Source organism: Mollisia scopiformis, assembly GCF_001500285.1.
Source record: "Mollisia scopiformis unplaced genomic scaffold LY89scaffold_13, whole genome shotgun sequence".
In the NCBI taxonomy this organism is placed as follows: domain Eukaryota; kingdom Fungi; phylum Ascomycota; class Leotiomycetes; order Helotiales; family Mollisiaceae; genus Mollisia; species Mollisia scopiformis.
Window position 1 is genome coordinate 1,042,857 of NW_017263593.1, and position 19,566 is coordinate 1,062,422.

The following is a 19,566-nucleotide window of genomic DNA, read 5'->3' on the forward strand; positions in this document are numbered from 1 at the left end:
TTGTTGAGATATCAGTCACGGGACTTTGTCGTAACCTCAGAGGTACCCATGCTCTCAGGCAGCGCGGAAAATGTTGACAGCAAGACCATTCACGAGAGGATTTGTGCTAATGTCATTGAGCTTGGAAAATGTTGACAGCAAAAATGTTTGGCTTTCTGAGTTATTTGTGGCTCCTACGGGAGATATCAAAATGAAAGTAGATCAACAGACTTATATTACCAAGCTAGACAGCCATACAGCACGCAGACTTGTGGACCTCCATCTCCTCGGCACCATTTTTTTAGTTCGTACGCAGACAAAGTGCTCTCAATGAAACGTACTTTTAATCTCCCCTGTAATGACCTGAACATAACATGAAAACAGCGCAATTCAAAATGAAACGCAGATAAATCCTGCCAGGATCACCCGACAATTTGTGGAGCTGAAGATAGGTACCGGTTCTGAATATTGCTCGAATCTTTTCCATTTAGAAAAAGGCGCATGTACCTCACGACCGGAATTGGATGCAATAGACGGAGCTTTTCCTTCTCAAGTTCGAGTGCTCTGTTACGCTCGACATCGTCCTCGGCGTTGAGGATGATATGATTATCAGGGAGACGTTTGCGAGCCTCGTTTTCTATCATAACCTCGTAGTCGGTTTCGATGTAAGCCTTATTCAAATCGAATAACTCCCTCAACCTTTTGGGTGGCCCTCTGCGATTAAATGGTCGGAAGCTGACTTCAAAGTGGTCAAAATAGGACGACAATGCATCTTGGTCCATGAGAGGGTCTAGGTAATACAGGATGGCCTCCTCGAGTGATGGACGTAAAATTTTGAAATGGTAGCATTTTTCGGCAATATTCATTGCAACCTTGGAGATCTCCGGTCTCTCTAATAGGTCGGTATGCCAGTCGCTGTCCCCCAAAGGTACGGGGAAAACCGTGTCGCTCTTCCAATTGACGTAGATACGATGGGGGACTGAAATCTGCACATCATGTTCCAAGGTACTCTTGAATCCAAAGCAAGCTCGTAATGTTTGCTTGCCTCCTGCCTAGACTCCCTGTTCGTATGCAGCACCGAAGGAACGCAGCAGCGGGTGAGATATCTGACATAGAGGGGGTCCCACCATTCACCCGGAACACTTTCAGAACGGTCTGGCCAGATATCGACGTTTCGTGGAAGGTAGGAGGCTTCTTCCCACTGGCACAAATTAGACTATGTTTTCTATCAAGAGCAGGATTTATAGAAAATAAAAGTTGCTTTGGATCGCAATACAGAGAAGAATTGAATAGCTAGTGAGAATGAAGAACACCAGGGTTACAACTTACGATTTTGATTCGAATCTCGGTGGGGAGTTTTGGAAAGTTGGTGAAGCTTGGTGCTGCCTTTTTGAAGACCATTGTAAACTTGAGATAATGTCAGCATTGGCATCTATTATCACCTGCTACTTACTCCTTGTTGGATCAGCACCGAGAGTTGACGCGTGCGAAACACAAACGAGAGTCGTGTTTGAAGAGACGGACAATCATTTAGGCTTCCCGTGCTCAAATGTACCCCATGAGAAGCATTATCTGGTATGAATCAGCATCATCATATTTCGAATTTGCTCTTACCATCTCGAATCAAGCGACTCAAACAGTGCGAACTGCATCATGACCAAGGTCAACATCTCAATTGTTGTTTTCACTTCGTCTTTCACAGTGTTTTTGAGATCACGCACCCAAGTGACAGTGCAGAGATCCTGCAAGAGTTGACCTAGCAGTCAGTCAGCACTTAGATCTCGTTCCTGCATATGACAGCAAACCCACCAGAAACTCTTTTGTGCCAGTGCAAATCAATTTTCCATTCGAGCTTCCTCTTCCCTTACCATTTCGCGACTTCGAATTTTCTTTTATTTCCTTTTTCCAGTCTACGGCAACGAACCTCGGTAATGCTGCAATTGACGGACTTGAGGCTAGACATCATAGCTAGTATTCTCAAAATGACGTACCAAAGAAATATATCGATGAGCCCTTCAAATTCCTTTTTCAACTCCTAGATCTCCCAAATTATTAATCATTCCAGCTCAGACAGTTTTTCTAAGCATCCTTTCATACAATTTTAATTATCCCACTCCGTACCTCAATTCTCCAAATCATCAAAATGGCCTCAGGACTCTTCGACACCACAAAAAACTACTCCCTCTACGCTGTTCGTCTATCTCTTCTTCCCATTCAACATCGTGCTCATATTCCCTCTCAGGTCCCAGCAGCATGGCTCTGCGCCTTCATCCCACACGCCTACGCCGCCTTCTCATCCAAAAGCTTCGATAACCGCTCTCCAAGAACTTACTCAGAAAGCCTAGCAAAAGACCAAACCCTTGATCAAGCCGCATGTCCTCGCCTCCCATTCCTCGACAATTCCTGCTAACACACACCCTAGAAGAAGAACTGCATTCTCCGCGCCGAATCCGCTCAAATGAACGGCTTCGAGAACCTCCCTCTCTTCACAACTGCTCTCCTAGCCGGGAACCTTGCATCGCTCCCTTCATCGACCCTGAACACTTTCGCAGCGGCCTATCTCGCATCCAGAGTCCTGTACAACTTTATCTATATCAATAATACTACGGAGACAATGGCTAATGTGAGGAGTTTGGTCTTTATTAGTGGGGTTGGAATGTGTATGAGTATGTTTGTGATGAGTGGGAACGCGTTGAAGAGCGGGATGCAAAATTTGTTGTGAGAGGTGGAGATCGCAGGTGGGATTTGGGGGGAAGGGGGCGCGAGGGGTGGTGTGGAAAGGGGGTTGATGAATGATGTGCTGGTAGAGATGGGTCTTTGATAATTGAAAAAGATGGAGTAGAAGGCATAATAAGTTTCTCTGGCTGGTCACAAAGAATTCGTTGTACCAGGTTTGGCTGGACATTCATTCTTCATTTCTGCAAGCAAAAAGCTCCTCTCAAAATAACTTGTGTTAGACCATCCTTTCCCGTCTATCGAGCAAAGCAAATGTTCCCAGCTGTCATTGACATTGAAAACACACAATCAACCACGGATGAGATAGCATCTGCCGAGACGACAGACATTTGCGTCGCATGGACTGCAATGTTCAGGATGATCACATGGCAAAATGCATCGATCATCTTGGACGAGCTCCTCAATCATCACAGCTTCTCCACGGGCACAGTTGGCATCACGAGCCATGCATGTGGGAACACACTATGAATACAACAGATTAGTGATCTGACTTTTAATGAATGTCTCGAAGTGGTACATACACGTCCGTCAACGCAATGGGAGTGTAACTCCTCCTTGCAGTCGCGAGTGGAATTGCATTTTGTGTTGTACGAGAAGTCATCGGCCACAGCGCTTCCTTGTCCAGAGGTTGCAGTTGCAGTGTCGGATGTAGTAGCGGTTTCCTCAGAACGCTTCTTGAAGCCAGCAATGACTGTGCCGTCGACATCGAAACCACCGAAGAGGGGGAGAGCAGTACCACGAGTAGAGATACACTATGCCGCGACCTTCAAGTTAGCCTTTGCTTCAACAGAATATTGATGATGGGATGGGAGCTACTACGGACCTTTCCTCCGAAGCAGCGACCACGAGGACACAATCTGCAGTCAGGTGTTGTATTGCATGCTGAACCGCAGGTACCTTGCTGGAGACCGACGTCACGTTCCATTGGCCTGAGTGCACACTGCAAGTGCAAGGTCAGCTCTGTCAACAAGACATTGAAGGACACCACCGTCACAAAGTAGAGTGCCTTTGGCATAGTGAAGGAGGAAGGGCAAACTTACATGGCCACCAATGCACCATCCGCAGTTGCATTCACCACTGTGACTGCAACGAGAACCACAGTCTCCGACTTTGATGTTGTCAACAGCAGCTTGCTCCTCGATAGCCACTTCTGTGGGGAGGGAACGATCGACTCTAATTGGGTCAAATTCACACTGCAAGTGCAAGATCAGCATTGCCAATAAGACATTAGAGTGCCATGGATTGGCTATGGACAGGAGGCAGAGCTTGCTTGCAGCAATGGAGGAAAGAATGAAAGACTTACATGGCCATGAATGCACTCACCGCAATGGCATTGATTGCTGGAGCTGCAACGAGAGCCACAAGCTCCTGCCTCAATGTTATCAACAGCACCTTGTCCCTCGACAGCTACCTCCGAGCGGGCAACATTGTCAGTACCATCAAGACACTACAGGTTGAAGTCAGCTCGAGTTCACAGGCTCTTGATCCGATGGGAGAAAACAAACAGGAAAGAGACTTACATCAACGGCCTCAGAGCGGGGAATTGGCTCAACAGCGGCAGCCAAGCCCAGACTGGCAAGGCAAGCAACCAAGGGGAAGATAAAGAGCTTCATCTTGATCTCACAACGCGTATTCTCCTTATTTCTTGTGTTTGGGATGTTCTTTGTGATATGGGATCGGTAACAGAGAAGTTAGTGAAGAAAGAGGTTGTGTCGTACGATGGAAATAAGGAACGCGATGTAGGAGGAACGTCACTAGCGTGTTTACCTCCTCACCACGCCAGGCCTTAATACTCACATAGGTAGGCGGCCGCTCCTTCCGGCTCGTCTTGGGAAGGAGCGTTATTGGACTAGGCAAGAGTATCTGTCTTGGGGAATCGTGCGATTATTCTTTGCCAACCAAGACTCTCTTTCGGTTTTATCATGCTGTTCACCCCGTCCCAGTTCTTTCTTGAAGCATCAAGGCTCTTTAGAATATCAAACTCAACGCTGGTCTTTCAACTATGCTAAAGTCTTCTGCAAGATTTTAAGCCAGTCACTGAGATCGGAGAAACTTCCCCTCAAGATGGTTATCACAGCACAATTGTCCTCTATTGGATATCCAAACACTCAACCAGCATCTCCATCCAATGCATCTCTCGCAGCACACTCCACCCTCCGTCCATCAAACGACCAAAGAAGACAGCAAAACTCTACCACAACCATACCTTGGGCATAGCCGTAATTCCATCCAGGCTAGACACCCACATAAATCCTTTCCATCCCAACGGAGACGCAAAACATGCATTTCCCAAGAATCCCAAACACCGACCACCCAGCCAAAAAAAAAAAAAAAAAAAACGCCCATAACCTATCATCGCATCACCCCCAATTCTTGCAGACACCCACCCCGTTGACACTCTACAAAGACAAGTCACACACACAGACAACTCCGTTCCCGCACAATCGTTAGAAATACCAGCTGCCTCCACCGCAAATCGACTTGCTGGCAACGATTCTTACAAGAGACAACCCACCAGCACAGATTAGTCCTCTACCAACCTCTTCCCTGCACAATCCTTCTTGAATATCAGCTAACTCTATCGAAAGTTTCTTTTGGCGCGCCATATCCAACTTTTTCCTTTCTCATGGGATAAGCTTCCCACTCGCACCGATACTTCGATTTTGAAGCTTTCACTTAGCGGTTACCACTTCGGTATACACAAGCAAGGGGGCAAGAATCAAGGAACTACCAAAAAGCGGGAATGGTATAAAGATGGGACTTCCTTTCTTTCTTAGTAGGATATATGGTGTATGCTTTAATAGGCGTGAGCTTTTGCATTCCAAATGGCTTCAGAGGTACATACTCGCTTGAAAGCGAGCCGTACACGATAGGAACCTCGCCTTGTACTCAGGGGCTCTGGAAACAAAGGCACAATGGACACAAACAAGACACATCAAAGCATCAATCTGCAGAAAAAAGGTGATATTATTATCTCAAACACAAAATCCAAAACGCCAACCCAGCCACCAACCCTCAATATCGCTACAACCTTTCCTTTCCATTCCACAACAACAACAAATTTTTTTCCATTCATGAAAAAATAATACTCCAAATATATATGCAACCAGATGATTTCTTACTTTCATTACATCTCATCCAAATCCCTCACTCATCATATAATTTATAGCTGCCCAGAAAGGAGTGCTTCGGTAGCTATCGACTCGTTAGTCCCAAAAAGTAAGAGAAGGAGGAAAGGGAAAAGACTAACCAGAATTAATATAAGCCCTCCTAGCATCCAACGCGACGCCAAATCTCCTCTCAAGCTCCATCTTGATGCTCTTCTTCGTAACAGTCATCAAATCCGCCGTCTTCAGAATCTCCCTGATTTCAGCCAATATCGCATCGTCGCTTGGCAGGCCGGCAAGGTTCGCCATCTCCATTTCTGGGCCGCCGAATTGGGAGCCACCGAATTGACTTTGGCGGTGGTCCATTCCGAGGCCGAGAGCGTCGGAGGGAGCGAGGGACATGCGGGATACGTGGATGTTGGCTGCGGATTTATTGTCGTAAGGATAATTGTTAAGATTGACCTGAGAAAGTGGACGAGAGGGTGGGTAGTTGTGTTCTGATACAGCTGGTTGGTATTTGGTACCATAAGAGTAGCCCGAGACCTCGGAGCGGTCGTCTTTGGAAGTTTGAGCTTCCCAGAGCTCGGCTTGGTATTCTTCCCATTTCTTGTGGGGGATGGAAGCTGGGTCGAATTTTCCTTCGTCGGTGATGACGATCTTGCGGCCTTTCTCTCCCGTGACGATACGAGTGTTTCCCCAGGAGAAATCGTCCATGTGCCAGAAACTGTAGAGTGGTAGGCCAAAGGAGAACACGGGGATGGCGGCAACGTAGAGTAGCATCCATCCGATCATTTCCCACTTTCGGTGAAGGATGAAAATGATGGCTTGTAAACCATAAATGGCACCTAGAAGAATGAAGGCTGTGATCGGAATGACAGACGTGTGCCGGATGACGAGGACAATTAAGTAAACAATGTATGCCACCGTGACTGGCTGGACGAGGGTAGACAGAAGATCGATGAACACAATGAAGCGCATACTGAAACAGCAGAATCCGCAAAGTTGTGACATGGGAACGAGTTCGATCAGATTGTGGACAGTAGAGTTGATCCAACGACGACGTTGCGACATGAAGACTTGCCAGGAATCAGGGGCAATGGTCCAAGCGTGAGCGTTTCTGATATACTTGGTCTTGTACTTGGAGTGATGTTTGAGAAGAAGTGTAGTCAAGTAACGATCCTCACCCAAGTGAAGCAGGTTCTTCATATGGAGTGTATCGACACGGATATTGGCATAGGCTTCAACGACTTCTCGGCTGACGAAGAGTGGCTTTCCGGATTCGGCGGCTCGGATTCGGTACATGGTGAAACAACCAGGTAAACAGGTAACACTACCAAACAAACTTTCGAATGCTTTGGCAAGATTGTGAGAGATGTAGTATTCGTAGACCTGAATCATGGTGACGAAAGAAGACTTCGAGTTGGACAGACCAGTCTCACCACACACGCCGATAAGTCTGGTATCATCCAAGAATGCTGAAACGAAGCGAGCGGCAGAATCTGGACCAACAACGGTATCGGCATCGATTTGCAACATGTATTCGTAAAAAGTCGGATTGACACCAATAATGTTCCTGATCTGATGGTACATCTCAAGTTCCAAAGGACTCATAGGAGCGTTGTAGTGAACTCTGTTCAAGAATCTCATCAAGATCATTTGCGAATCTCTCTTTCCTCTGTTTCCAGGACGTGAAACTTCAGATGGCTTGCCGATTTTGACTACGACCATGAACGGTACGATGTGGCCTTGGACTTCGTAGAGACCTGAGTAGACTTTGCCCATATTGTGCTGCTTCATACCTTCACCTAAAGATTCGAAGCTCAAGGGTTCGGGATCCACAGTATCAGCAACACCAAGAATATCGAGAACGATACGTGGGGTAGGCCTATCGTTGCCTTGACCAATAATCATACCATCACAGACGACGACCAAAAGTTTGCGCTTGTCATCATACTTCATTCTGGCGGCTGAGTCGATGGCACGACGAAGAGAGTCTTCATCCTCTGTGTAAGCAGGAACTTGGCAGATGACGAATTTGTCAAGATTTTCCGGGATGTTCTTTCCTCCGAACTGGAGAGCGGCGAAGAATTTGAAGCCAATAACGGAGCAAAGGATGATAGAGATGGCCAAGATCAGATACTCTGAGAATTGACACTTGACGGAGTTTCTGGTGTCGACATTGCCCACATAGAAGAGATTGTCGAGACAAAGCTGCATGCGAGATCGCATACCATCATCAATAGCTAGAGCGGTCCAGTACTTTGTGACATCCTCACCAGCCTTCTGCTGAAATAGATCAACAACCAATGGGTCCATGAAGTCTGTGCTGACATCTGTAGGTACGTCCTGTCCAGCAGCAACAATGATCTTGCGACCACCTTGAAGGTACTTGGTGAAATCGTAAACCCTTCCATTGAGTATTGCAATCGACTCCTGTTTATTTGCCAAAGTGCTGACATATTTGGGCGTGTATCCAATGTTGCCTTTCTTGTAATTGGCCCTGAGCATCAACATTTGCTCGTAGAACCAATCAGGTCTGCTATCATTGGTGAAAGCTCTGAAGTCATGGTATTTGTAGTTTGTGTCAGTGTTACTGATGACCAAGGCAGAGCCAGTAGTGTTAGTCGATGTGTAGTCGAGTTGGACCGAGTCATCGATAGTACCATTGACACCTTGGCAGAGAGCAGAGACCTGAACCGGGAAGAGTGAGGTTGCATCCAGACCAGCATATGCTAAAATTGACTTTTGAGGGATAATACTAGGATAATGCGATGGTGCAAAGTCTGAAAGATCGAAGACTTGTCCACGGATGGCAACGTACGCAGAAGCACCTTTACCGTTGTATGAAGTCAACTCAGCCGCACTGAAGACGTTTTGTTTAGGACAAATGAGCATAGGGAAGACCACGATGAAGAACGCAACGAAGAGACAACTGATCCAGATCATCATGTTGATGGCGAGCTTTTCTCTCCAGGCCATTCGAACGTCTTTGCGAGGCATTCGACCGATCCATTTGATGAGAAAGTCTGGGATGAGCCAGGTCATGAGATAGACAACAGCGATCCATCTCTTTCGACTGCTGCTTGTCTTGACCTCTTCAACTTCAACCATGGTTTTCTCGTTTCCTTTCTCGGCCATTTGCTCCCTGGTATCCAGATTTCGGAACATGTCACCTTGACCAAGGGCTGAAGCACCTGCTTCGGATCGACTATCGACATCAGCGCTTCCAAAATAGCCGGATTTCTTGTCTGCTCCGTAGATGTAGGCACCAGGCGATGGGGTGCCGAGTAGTCTCTCTTTGGAAGCTCCATAGTGGCCGTGTACTTCTCCTGGAGTGAGCTCTGCACCATCTTCCGATTGTGTGGGATAACGACCGGCAGTGAAGCCTCGCTCGCTCAGCTTCGCTATCTCGGCCCAGCAGCGCTCACTCAAGAAGACTCCAGTGCTTCCGATCCTAGCTTCGTTAGCTAGCCATCTCTTTTCATCGACGACCATTTCAGCCTTTTCCCGCTCGCTCCCTACGAGAATTGTCTCGGCTTCAGCAAGGCCCAGGAATTCACCAAACGGTAAGAACAAACTGAAATCAGCGTTCCTCAGACGCTGGCTGAGTTCGGCAATACCAAATGTCTGGATTTGCGTGCGGACACATTTGCTGTCGAATTGGTTGGCTATCCGGCGATCATTGGGCTTGAGACAGAAAACGAAGTATGGGTTTGTGTTTGGTGCTGTGAGAGACTTGATGACATTGTCAATGGAGGAGAGGAATTGACCAGCAGCGCCTTGATCAATATTACGGCCTCTCCGGCTTTGTGGGTCGTCCTGAACTTCAGAGACGTCCTCAACAGACTCGGATGCTTTGACGTCCCTGCCACCGAATCTGCTTGGCCTGTCGCCCTTCTTACGCATGACGCTGGGCTTCCGGAGAGGTTTCGAACTGACTTGAGCCTGCATGATGGTTGTACGCTCTTGCGGGTGGACCACAGTCTGTAGTGCCTCTTGGCCGAAGAGCTGACCTACAAAGTCGCTCTTGGTTGAAGCAATCAAGTTCATCAGGTCACCAGAGATGACCTCTCCATTCTCCTCGACTAGGCCAGCGACCACGTAGTCTACTTCACCAGCAAAGTGCTTCACAGCGAAAGAAGCAGCCGCATTATGGGTAGCAAAGTTGCTTCCTGGAAGTTTGGCGGTTGCACTTCCTACAGCAATTGCGGGATTCTTGCCTTCAAATCGCTTTCGAAGACTCTCCAACAATTGTACATCGGTCCTGTTTCGTTTCGTCTGGTCATCCAAGATGCTTAGAAGACCATTTCCAGGCTTGAGTAAGCCCTTAACCGCGTCAGAGTTATCGAAATAGCTAGTCGCAGGTACAGTCACTTCTTCGCTTTCCAGCATTTCGGCCTTGTTCTCGAAGAAGCTCTGAAGTGTGAAATTATATAAGGCCTCAGTAGCGGCATTGTTGAGAAGCTGGTCAAGAACGGAATCGGTCGATGGCTGCTGTGCAAATCCTGGGAAGTCGACGATCGAAATCGTGTTGGCAACTGTCTCTTCCACAGCACACACACGTTGATTGATGCTCTCAATCACATATGCCACGAGCAGTGAGTACAGAGTTCTGGCAAGCTCATCTGCATTCGCTCTGGCACCTTTGGGATCAAGCATGACTGTGACACGCTCTCTTTGGAGAATCTTGGTTTTGTAACCCAGTGTGGTTTGAAGATCTTGGGCACTAACACCAAGGAACGCCGCAATTATACCAAGAACATCCTTATTCTTCACAGCAGTGATATGCTGAGCTCCTTCGTGCGAATATCCACCGCTGTCATCTGCAGTCGCCAAAGTGTCTGCGGCTGTCTCAAACTCCAGCTGTCCAATGTGCAAGATACTGGCCAGCACTTGGCAAATCTCTGCAATCTCGCTGCGAGGAAATTCGAGCTTCCGGAGAGCGGTCTTAAAGAGTTGGAATCCCTCGGCATCGTTGATTCCGACCTTCAGCTGCGTTGGATGGCCAAGATACCGCCATCTTTTCTGAGCCGTGCTGCCAGCCTGAGTTGGATGAGCAACCGCGGCAGTCAAACTACTGTCCGTGTCTAGGCCAAGATGTGCCTTCTCTGCCGCACTGGTACCCGCAAGAAGGTAGTATAAGACGTGGAAACTACGCTCTCCCGTTGGCACAGCTGCCACTCTGCTCCTTTCCAACCTATGGTCTAGCACTTTTCCACCAATGAGTGTTGGATTTACTGTTGATGCTGTGTCGTATTGAAGCTCGAAAAACAGTCCAGCCTTCGATGCTGTAGGAGTAGTAGCAGTTTTTGTCGTCGTCAGAGTATCAAAAACGTAAGCAGCAAGTGATAGTTTCGTGGACAATGGAGTGGACGATTTCGCCAAGAGGGCTGACAACAAGTGAGAACGAACAGTCGTTTTACCAGACCCCGATTCTCCTCTGGAAATTTGTTAGTGTCAACGCATGCAGACGTATTTCTGCGACTTACAGGAAGACGACAGCTTGGTTTTCTGAGCGTGCTCCAAGTCTTGTGAAAGCGCGATCTGCCATTTCCTCTGCTCCTCCCATTGCACTGCCCTCCTTTCCGCCATCTGGGCCTTTGCTGGAGGAAGCATATGTATTGAGACATATCAACGCGTGTGAAGATAGTTGAGCTGTTGGTAATGATACATGAAATCTGCTTGCTAGATGCGCGGTGATTTGTGTATCTGCTTGGAGATGTGCTGGTAAGGAAGGCAGTGAAGCTTGTGAGTGGCTGTTGGAGGCCATCGTGGCCGAATTGCGAACGTCCCTACTCTATCTGCGAAGTCGAGATCGATTGAATGTCTGAGGGGAAGTCGAAGTTCGAGCGGGCAGTTCCCTGGGATGCAGAATCTCGTGTGGGTGGCACCGAGTCCCCTAGGTAACGAAGGAAGGGGGTCAGAAATAGAAGACGAGAATCCTCCTCCACTGCACAACGAGTATAGCGAGCGTATGATAGGAAAATAGCGAGTGTTAGGTGAGGAGAAAAGACGCAATTCGAAAAATACAGGCGAAGATAAAACTCGTGAATGAGGAAAAGAGAGACCTGCACACGTTGGCGAACACAAGCTCTTTCGGAAGGCCCAGCAAGCAAGCAGCAGGACCAGACCAGGTTGTTGTCTCGAATGACCAAAAAATGTGTATTTTGTTTGGGGTCGGCCGCCGTAGTGCTAGTCAAGGTCGAGGTGGGGCAAGCTCAGGGGCTGGATGATGCTTAAAATAATGTGGCCTGGTCTGAAGGAAAAAGCAGCGCAAGAAAATTCAAACTTCTCGACAACCTCTTGCCACTGGGGATCCAGCTCCACGAACACGAGAACTTCTTCCAAGTTCTCATCGTTATTGTGGGGTGTTCGCTCTCGCTGTTCAATGTTCATTGTTCAGTGCTCACTCTCCACCCTCCGTCATCAATGCACCGGATGCACCGTGAAGATGCATCGGAACCTCGACTCTGCAGGAAGCCTTCTGCCGCCAGGTGCAAGTTACCGGCTGAGAAGATCGAACACGAACAAGGCCCTCACTCCTTCTCACATGTTCGTATGCAGTATACAAAAGGATGCTCAGGCTCGGAATCGCTTCCAAATCACAGCCTTCGAAGGCGTGCTCACGGCTCACTCTCACGTTGCTCAGCTGTCAACTTCACGTGTACTGTACTGCAATTCTACTTTGCATGATTCTGATTCTTCCTGAAGGACGTGGATGACTTAGATGAAGCTTCTAGAGCGAATCAGGGTCCGGTTTTCTCCAGATTGAATTCTTTTTGAGATCCACTTTACTGAGCTTTAGCTCATCACGGATCATGACGCCGTTCATTACGGGGAAACCACTACCGCAACTTGGTCCGCAAGCCATCGTTTCTGCCAACCCGATGGTGGGTCTTCATAACGTTATTGCCCCTAATCCGCTCACTTCTATTGAGACCACTCATCTCAAAATTATATGCACTGCGTCGAGATACTGGGTGCTATCAAAGACCCAAACAACAAAAGACTCTAATTCGAATAACGTACAGCTTTGCTCGGGAGTCGAACGATGTCTGCATTTTTCTCCTGCATCCGAGAAGCGAAATATTTGTTGGGATTGGGTGAGCCGAGAAGATGGTCAGTGGTGTTGTGTTAAGCCTCTTGTCTAAGTTGTCTTATGCAAAGTCTGTCAAAGCAGCACTGTCTCTGAAAATAGACATAAGTGTAGTGCCGCTCCAGGACCCGGATCTCACCATGCCTTGATGGCAAGAGTCTGGGGCTTCCTTGATTCGCCATGGGCATCACGGGAAGCCGAATAGTGGCGATCTAGGATCCACATTGAGATCGTATGCTTAGAGCGGCATCCATTTTTGCTCGTATTGGGCCAGCGTGCAGTGCGGCTTAGATCATTTTAGTCTGAAAGGTCTCTTCAGGGGTCCGGTGCGCTCATGGTCAAGTGGCCATCCGTACAACAGTTCGAGACGAGTGCTGGAAAGATTTCCATGAGGTGAACATTCCTTGTCGACATCTCAAGTTCTTGAATCCCCTCAATCATCTCTCTGTTTTGTGCACTTCTCTGTCCAAGTCATCTCATTCGCTTTGATGATTGTTTCAACGCTTTCTAACGACTTGTAATCTTGTATCTCACTCTCGTTTTCTTACGCCCTCCTACTCCTGATCCTGCTCCTGCACGCCTGTTGCTGAGCGACCGACCACTCCAAGGGCGGCAAACACTCATTCCAAACCTCACCACTCTCCTCACTCCTCGAGTCTCGCGCGTGTCGACGACCACATCAGACCGCCAGATCATACAACACGAATTGAAACGGGCAAGGGGGAGACCGGCATAGATTGGGCTTGGTAGTCTTGCAAGATCAACAAACGGCTTCATAGCCAGGAAGAGGGGACAATTTCTCATTTTCTACCACCATGTCGGGAAACAATCGTATGTCGATGTATTCGACGGCGTCTTCATTGCCAGGAGGCTCACGAAATATCCATTCTGCTGCCCAGCAGTCGACACAAGTGTCTACGACCACTCTCCTGAATGCTGTACACACGATTTATACATCTGGACAACCATACGCACTAGATGCAAGCTCTAGCTTGGTTGTGAATACTTGGTTGACAGCTTCTCAACCGGACCATGAAGGAAGAGTTGGAGGTACAGTGGATGCTGCACTAGCCGCTCGAGCTTGGGAACATGCAAGACGAAGAGCCGAAGATGGTTGCATATTTCTTGGGTGAGTGTGGTACAGGAGATCTTGATAATTATATGCTGATACCAATTGCAGATCTTTGCATGAATCTACACCCTCAGTTCTAACACCATTTTTATCAACACTACCCCTGTCTATTCCATCGTCATTATATACAGCTCTCAATGCTCTCAGACCTTTCATCCACTCTGTATCCCCACAAAATCACTCTACACCTCGTCAATCAGGACTTGCTGTCGCACTTACACTTACACTGGCTGGAAACTTGACAGCAGTCTCCCTGGCCCTTTCTGATGGAGGCATTGACACTTCCAAAGGTCTACTTAACATTCCCGCTGAACAAGGTTACAGAGCCTTCGATGTGTTCTACTATCTTCTCACTTCTGCCTCGACACCTGCCGAGCGAGAGTTCTTGGGACTGAAACATGCTTCTAACTACTCATTGTTGGCAAAGTCGGGCACCTACGATCCTCCTTCCTATCTTCCAACAGCCGACGATGCAGCAGCAGCAGACGACTTCCGAGCTGCATTGAAGGAGATTGGAATTAAGGGCTCAGCACACCGGAACCTGATATCAATCTTGGCCGGTCTGTTGAAATTGGGTGACACTCTTACCCTGAGTGTGGATGAGGACGTGTTGGAAGATATCTGCGAAGACGTTGGAGGACTTCTCGGTCTCGAGCCCGAGGTCTTGGCTCACCAATGCACAACTTCAGATCGAGAAACCTTGATTGGTGGACTCTACGAAGCACTTGTAGACTGGGTTATCCTCAAGGCAAACGAAGCTATTGCCAGCGAGATGGTCCGCATCAAAGATGCGGATAACTCGAGTGATGGAGGTCCTGGAGCGAGGACACCAAACACTGAAGAGGAGAATGGAGATAGCGTCTGCATCACAGTGCTGGAAATTCCCAACCCAACCCTTGGAAAGGCAGCAGCTATGCGTGGTGTGTTCGATGACACTCAAGGTATCAATGCAGAGATGAAGGAGGATGGAGTTGAAGTCGTCGCCGCAGGATCTTCAGTCTTGAGAGAGATGCAGAACGCAGTAAATGACGTCGCACCAGACCTTGGGATCATGACTGGACCAGCTGGACGAGAACGTGAGCACGAACTAGAGAAACGTGAAGTTGTGCTTGAGAAGGTTGGCCGAGAGGGTGAAGAAGATGGGTTCTTGAAGAAAATCCTCTTCCCGGTCGAAGGCCAAGGTGTCAGTCTTGGTCGAGAGGGGCGAGTCGATCTTCCTAACATTCTTGGAAGTAGCAGAGTCTGGTATCATCTGTCCCTTCATCCAACAGACGAATCTCCAGCGAGCTTGGCGGCTTTACCTTCAACTACTTCGGCTTGGTCAGCTGGAACAGTTTCCCGACAATTGCGTGCCTGGAGACTACCAGAATGGGCGAATAGACGAAACAAGAATCTTGACTTCACTGCTGATTTCGATCACGACGAGTTTGTCCAACGATATGCCACTCTTGGCTGCAAAGATGGAAGAGATGGAATCGAAAGCTGGATCATGGAACGTGGATGGAGTAACGGTGAAGTGGTCGTTGGCACAGAACGCATCTGGATGCGGGAAACTGCATGGTGGGAAGCAGAAGGAATGCTGGACCTCAAGCCGGCTGATGATCAAGGCTTTGCCAGTCTTGGCGGAGTTCTAGGAGCTGATCCCATGGAGACTGGCTACTCAGCCGGCCCTCACAATGGGAGCGGCTTCTTCCCTCCTATGAACGAGTTGACTCAAAATGACAGCAGAGAGCAACTCATCCAGAGACAACAAAGCTCAATGACCCTACCACGGAGCAATCTTGGTGCTGCCCGCTCAGTTGCGCCCACTTCTCGCAATGTTAGCGGTGGTGACTACGGTCTTGGTTTCAAGGGAGATGACCGCAAGGGTCAAGTCTATTACAATAATGAGATGGGCGAATTCATCGACAATATGGATCCTGAAATGGCAGAGCCCAAGACTATCCAGACTACAGCTATGTCAACTGGTCGTCGCGTCTGGGTTGCCGTTGTCTGGCTGATGACTTTCTGGATTCCCTCCTTCGTCCTCAGGTTCGTTGGCCGGATGAAGCGTCCCGACGTTCGCATGGCCTGGCGAGAAAAGCTTGTTTTGTGCTTCTTCATTCTGTTCATGAACGGGGTCATTGTATTCTGGATCATCGAGTTCGGAAGACTTCTGTGCCCGAACTTCGACAAAGCTTGGGATCAAACCGAAGTCGACACTCATCAAGGATCGAATGACTTCTGGGTCAGCATCCATGGCAAGGTCTATGATATCTCCAAATTCTGGAAAACACAACACAGTGACACGGTCATTGAAACCACTCAAGATGTTATGCAACCTTTCGCTGGCCTCAACTTGGACGAGTATTTCGTGCCCCCTTTGAGTGTTTCTTGTCCCGGTTTGGTTGCTTCAGACGACACCTCGCTCGTTCTCCAAGCCAATACTACTGTACTTTATCCCGAAGGTGTGCACACTTCTGGTCCTCTTCAACCATACACCACTAGTGCGCTTCACAATATCAATTGGTACCAGGATACTTTCTTGCCAAAGATTCAAGAATACTATCACGGCGACTTAGTCACGAAGAAGAGCACTGTCGAGAGTGATGGTCAAAACAATAATCACTACTGGTTCATCCTATACGGCAAGATCTACGATCTTACGGATTATTTCTACACCTTGAAGTTGGAAGGTAACCTTGCTTCCTACGAGTTCATCGATACAACAATTGCAAGCATGATCACGCAAAACCCTGGCCTAGACATAACCAGTCTTTGGGAGAAGAATTATGCGATTTCGAATTCGACGCAACAAGACGTCATTGCAAACAATCTGAATTGTTTCAAACACACCTTCTATGTCGGTATTCCGGATTTCCGTGATTCGGTAAAGTGCCAGATCAACAACTATATCTTGCTAGCATTCACGATTATTTTGTGTGCTGTCATCCTGACGAAATTCTTGGCTGCCCTTCAATTCGGTTCAAAACGTCGGCCAACGCCCCAAGATAAATTCGTTATTTGCCAGGTTCCTGCATATACAGAAGGTGAAGATTCATTGCGGAAGGCACTGGATTCTTTGACGGCTCTACAATACGACAATAAGAGGAAGCTGATCTGTGTCATTTGCGACGGTATGATCGTTGGAGGTGGTAATGACCGACCCACGCCAAAGATTGTCTTGGATATCTTAGGCGTTGACCCCAAAATCGATCCTCCAGCACTTCCATTTAAGTCTGTCGGAGAAAGCAGCGAACAGCTCAACTACGGAAAAGTTTATTCTGGTCTCTACGAATACGAAGGCAATGTCGTTCCATACATCGTTGTTGTCAAGGTTGGCAAGGAATCCGAACAGCAAAAGGCAAAGCCTGGTAATCGTGGAAAAAGAGACTCCCAAATTCTGCTCATGAGCTTCCTCAACCGTGTCCACCATCGATCACCCATGAACCCACTTGAACTGGAAATGTTCCATCAAATCAACAATATTATTGGTGTCGATCCCGAGCTTTACGAGTATCTCCTCATGGTTGATGCTGATACTAGTGTCAGAGAAGACTCTCTCAATCGTCTAGTTGCTGCTTGTGCCAACAATGCTAAGATTGCCGGTATCTGTGGTGAGACTTCACTTGAGAATGAGGAACGATCATGGTGGACGATGATTCAAGTTTACGAGTATTTCATTTCCCATCACTTGGCCAAAGCTTTCGAGTCCCTGTTCGGCAGTGTCACTTGTTTGCCTGGTTGGTAAGTTGACTTCATATCCTTTCCATCTGCGCAGCTAACAAAGTACAGTTTCTCCATGTATCGTCTCAGGACAGCTGACAAGGGCAAGCCTTTGATTATTTCAGACGCTGTCATTCACGATTACAGTGATTGTCAAGTCGACACTTTGCACAAGAAGAATCTCTTGTCCCTTGGAGAAGATCGTTACCTCACTACTCTCATGACAAAGCACTTCCCCTACATGTCCTACAAGTTCATCCCCGATGCCTATGCCAGTACCGCAGCACCCGAAACCTGGAGCGTTCTCCTCTCTCAGAGAAGAAGATGGATCAATTCCACCATTCACAACCTAGCAGAATTGGTCTGGCTCAAGGAGATGTGTGGTTTCTGCTGTTTCAGCATGAGATTCGTTGTCTTCATTGATCTCTTCGGAACAATCATTCTTCCTGCAACTTGCGCCTACCTCGGCTACCTCATCTATAGAGTGGCTACTCACTCCGGCCAATTCCCCTTGATTTCCATTATCATGATCGCCGCTGTGTACGGTCTTCAAGCTCTTATCTTTATCTTGAAGCGACAATGGCAACACATTGGCTGGATGATTATCTACATCCTCGCGTTCCCCATCTATTCGTTTGTTCTCCCCGTCTACTCCTTTTGGAACCAAGACAACTTCTCCTGGGGAAATACCCGTATCGTCATCGGTGAAAAGGGTAGCAAGCAAGTAGTCGCAATCGACGACGAAGGCTTCGACCCCCGCAGCATCCCTCTACAACGCTGGGACGACTATGCATCCGCCAACAACCTTCCGGGCCGCCGCGGTGGTCCCGTAGAAAAGAACTTCGAAACCTACGAAGATCAATACGAGATGGACGACATGAAATCGATGTACTCGTCCGTAAAGCCAGCTTCCACCGTCCTAACCGGTTTCCAACGAGGAGGTCCATACATGCCACCTCAATCTCCCGCTTTTGGCGGCCCCAACAACCGCGTCTCAGTTTACGGAACTCCATACGTGGATACAGCTCCTCAGGCCGTTAGACACCAATCCATGATGTCCCTAGGTGGAGGCCTCCAGGACCGTTCTGCAAGCCCATACCAAGATTACCCAACCCAACAATCAAATCTACACTCCACCCGCCCAAGCATGGTCATGCTCCCCACATCCTCGTCGCATGACCTCCTCTCCGGCTCCCCCTCTCCCTTGCACCAACAACAACACATGTCCATGTCCGGCTCACGCTCCCAGATCGGCTTCACAGGCGGTTCTCGGCCCCCTCTCGCGGCGGGAGATCTGAGTCGTCCGGTTTCAACCTTTGATTTCCAGAGAGGAAACCAGGGGCCCGATGATGGCATGATTGTGGAGGCTATTCAGAGTTGTTTGAGAGAGGTGGATTTGGATAATGTTACGAAGAAGCAGGTTAGGGCGTTGGTGGAGCAGAGGTTGCAGACTGAGTTGGTGGGGGAGAGGAGGACGTTTTTGGATCGCATGATTGATGCTGAGTTGGCTAATATGTGAGCGAATGAAGAATGAGTGAGCTCGAGCCTGGAATGAGTAAGAGAATAGGGAGTGTAAGAGGCGTGGGTGTACAAAAATCGTGTTCTTGTTCATGCATATCGGGGTTGGAAAAGATGAGAATGTGGTATAATATTGACGAAGGAATGGGTATGGGCGGATTGGAGTTTTGGTGTTACTTTTCCATCTTTTTTGATTTGGGATGAGATGGGATGAGATGATTGGGTATCTTCATAGCATATAATAGTACTTGGGTACAATACAATCTTTTGATATATCTGTCTGTCACCCGCTC

General features: G+C 48.1%; 5 protein-coding genes across 5 annotated transcripts; 2 read left to right on the forward strand and 3 right to left on the reverse strand.

Moving 5' to 3' along the window:
• Window positions 1–401: 401 nt before the first annotated feature.
• LY89DRAFT_782764 (uncharacterized protein) lies at window positions 402–1,466 on the reverse strand (the record flags this gene model as incomplete). The annotated part of the gene is made up of 4 exons (XM_018222618.1): window positions 1,433–1,466; window positions 1,309–1,386; window positions 1,091–1,180; window positions 402–1,031 (listed from the first exon to the last, which is right to left on the reverse strand). The coding sequence occupies exons 2-4, from the start codon at window positions 1,378–1,380 to the stop codon at window positions 402–404; spliced, it is 792 nt and encodes a 263-aa protein (XP_018070871.1). The 5' UTR covers window positions 1,381–1,386; window positions 1,433–1,466.
• Window positions 1,467–2,122: 656 nt separating this feature from the next.
• LY89DRAFT_707728 (uncharacterized protein) lies at window positions 2,123–2,701 on the forward strand (the record flags this gene model as incomplete). Its single annotated transcript, XM_018217633.1, has 3 exons — window positions 2,123–2,170; window positions 2,222–2,350; window positions 2,402–2,701. The coding sequence occupies 3 exons, from the start codon at window positions 2,123–2,125 to the stop codon at window positions 2,699–2,701; spliced, it is 477 nt and encodes a 158-aa protein (XP_018070872.1).
• A 211-nt stretch (window positions 2,702–2,912) lies between these two features.
• On the reverse strand, window positions 2,913–3,721 carry LY89DRAFT_85241 (uncharacterized protein). Its single transcript, XM_018223461.1, has 3 exons — window positions 3,539–3,721; window positions 3,237–3,467; window positions 2,913–3,177 (listed from the first exon to the last, which is right to left on the reverse strand). The coding sequence occupies exons 1-3, from the start codon at window positions 3,638–3,640 to the stop codon at window positions 3,004–3,006; spliced, it is 507 nt and encodes a 168-aa protein (XP_018070873.1). The 5' UTR covers window positions 3,641–3,721; the 3' UTR covers window positions 2,913–3,003.
• A 2,099-nt stretch (window positions 3,722–5,820) lies between these two features.
• LY89DRAFT_85296 (chitin synthase) lies at window positions 5,821–11,821 on the reverse strand. The gene is made up of 2 exons (XM_018223462.1): window positions 11,312–11,821; window positions 5,821–11,262 (listed from the first exon to the last, which is right to left on the reverse strand). Exons 1-2 carry the CDS (start codon window positions 11,590–11,592, stop codon window positions 5,961–5,963), a joined length of 5,583 nt encoding a protein of 1,860 aa, XP_018070874.1. The 5' UTR covers window positions 11,593–11,821; the 3' UTR covers window positions 5,821–5,960.
• A 1,912-nt stretch (window positions 11,822–13,733) lies between these two features.
• On the forward strand, window positions 13,734–19,274 carry LY89DRAFT_734620 (uncharacterized protein; the record flags this gene model as incomplete). The annotated part of the gene is made up of 3 exons (XM_018219924.1): window positions 13,734–14,047; window positions 14,099–17,776; window positions 17,825–19,274. The coding sequence occupies 3 exons, from the start codon at window positions 13,734–13,736 to the stop codon at window positions 19,272–19,274; spliced, it is 5,442 nt and encodes a 1,813-aa protein (XP_018070875.1).
• Window positions 19,275–19,566: the final 292 nt, after the last annotated feature.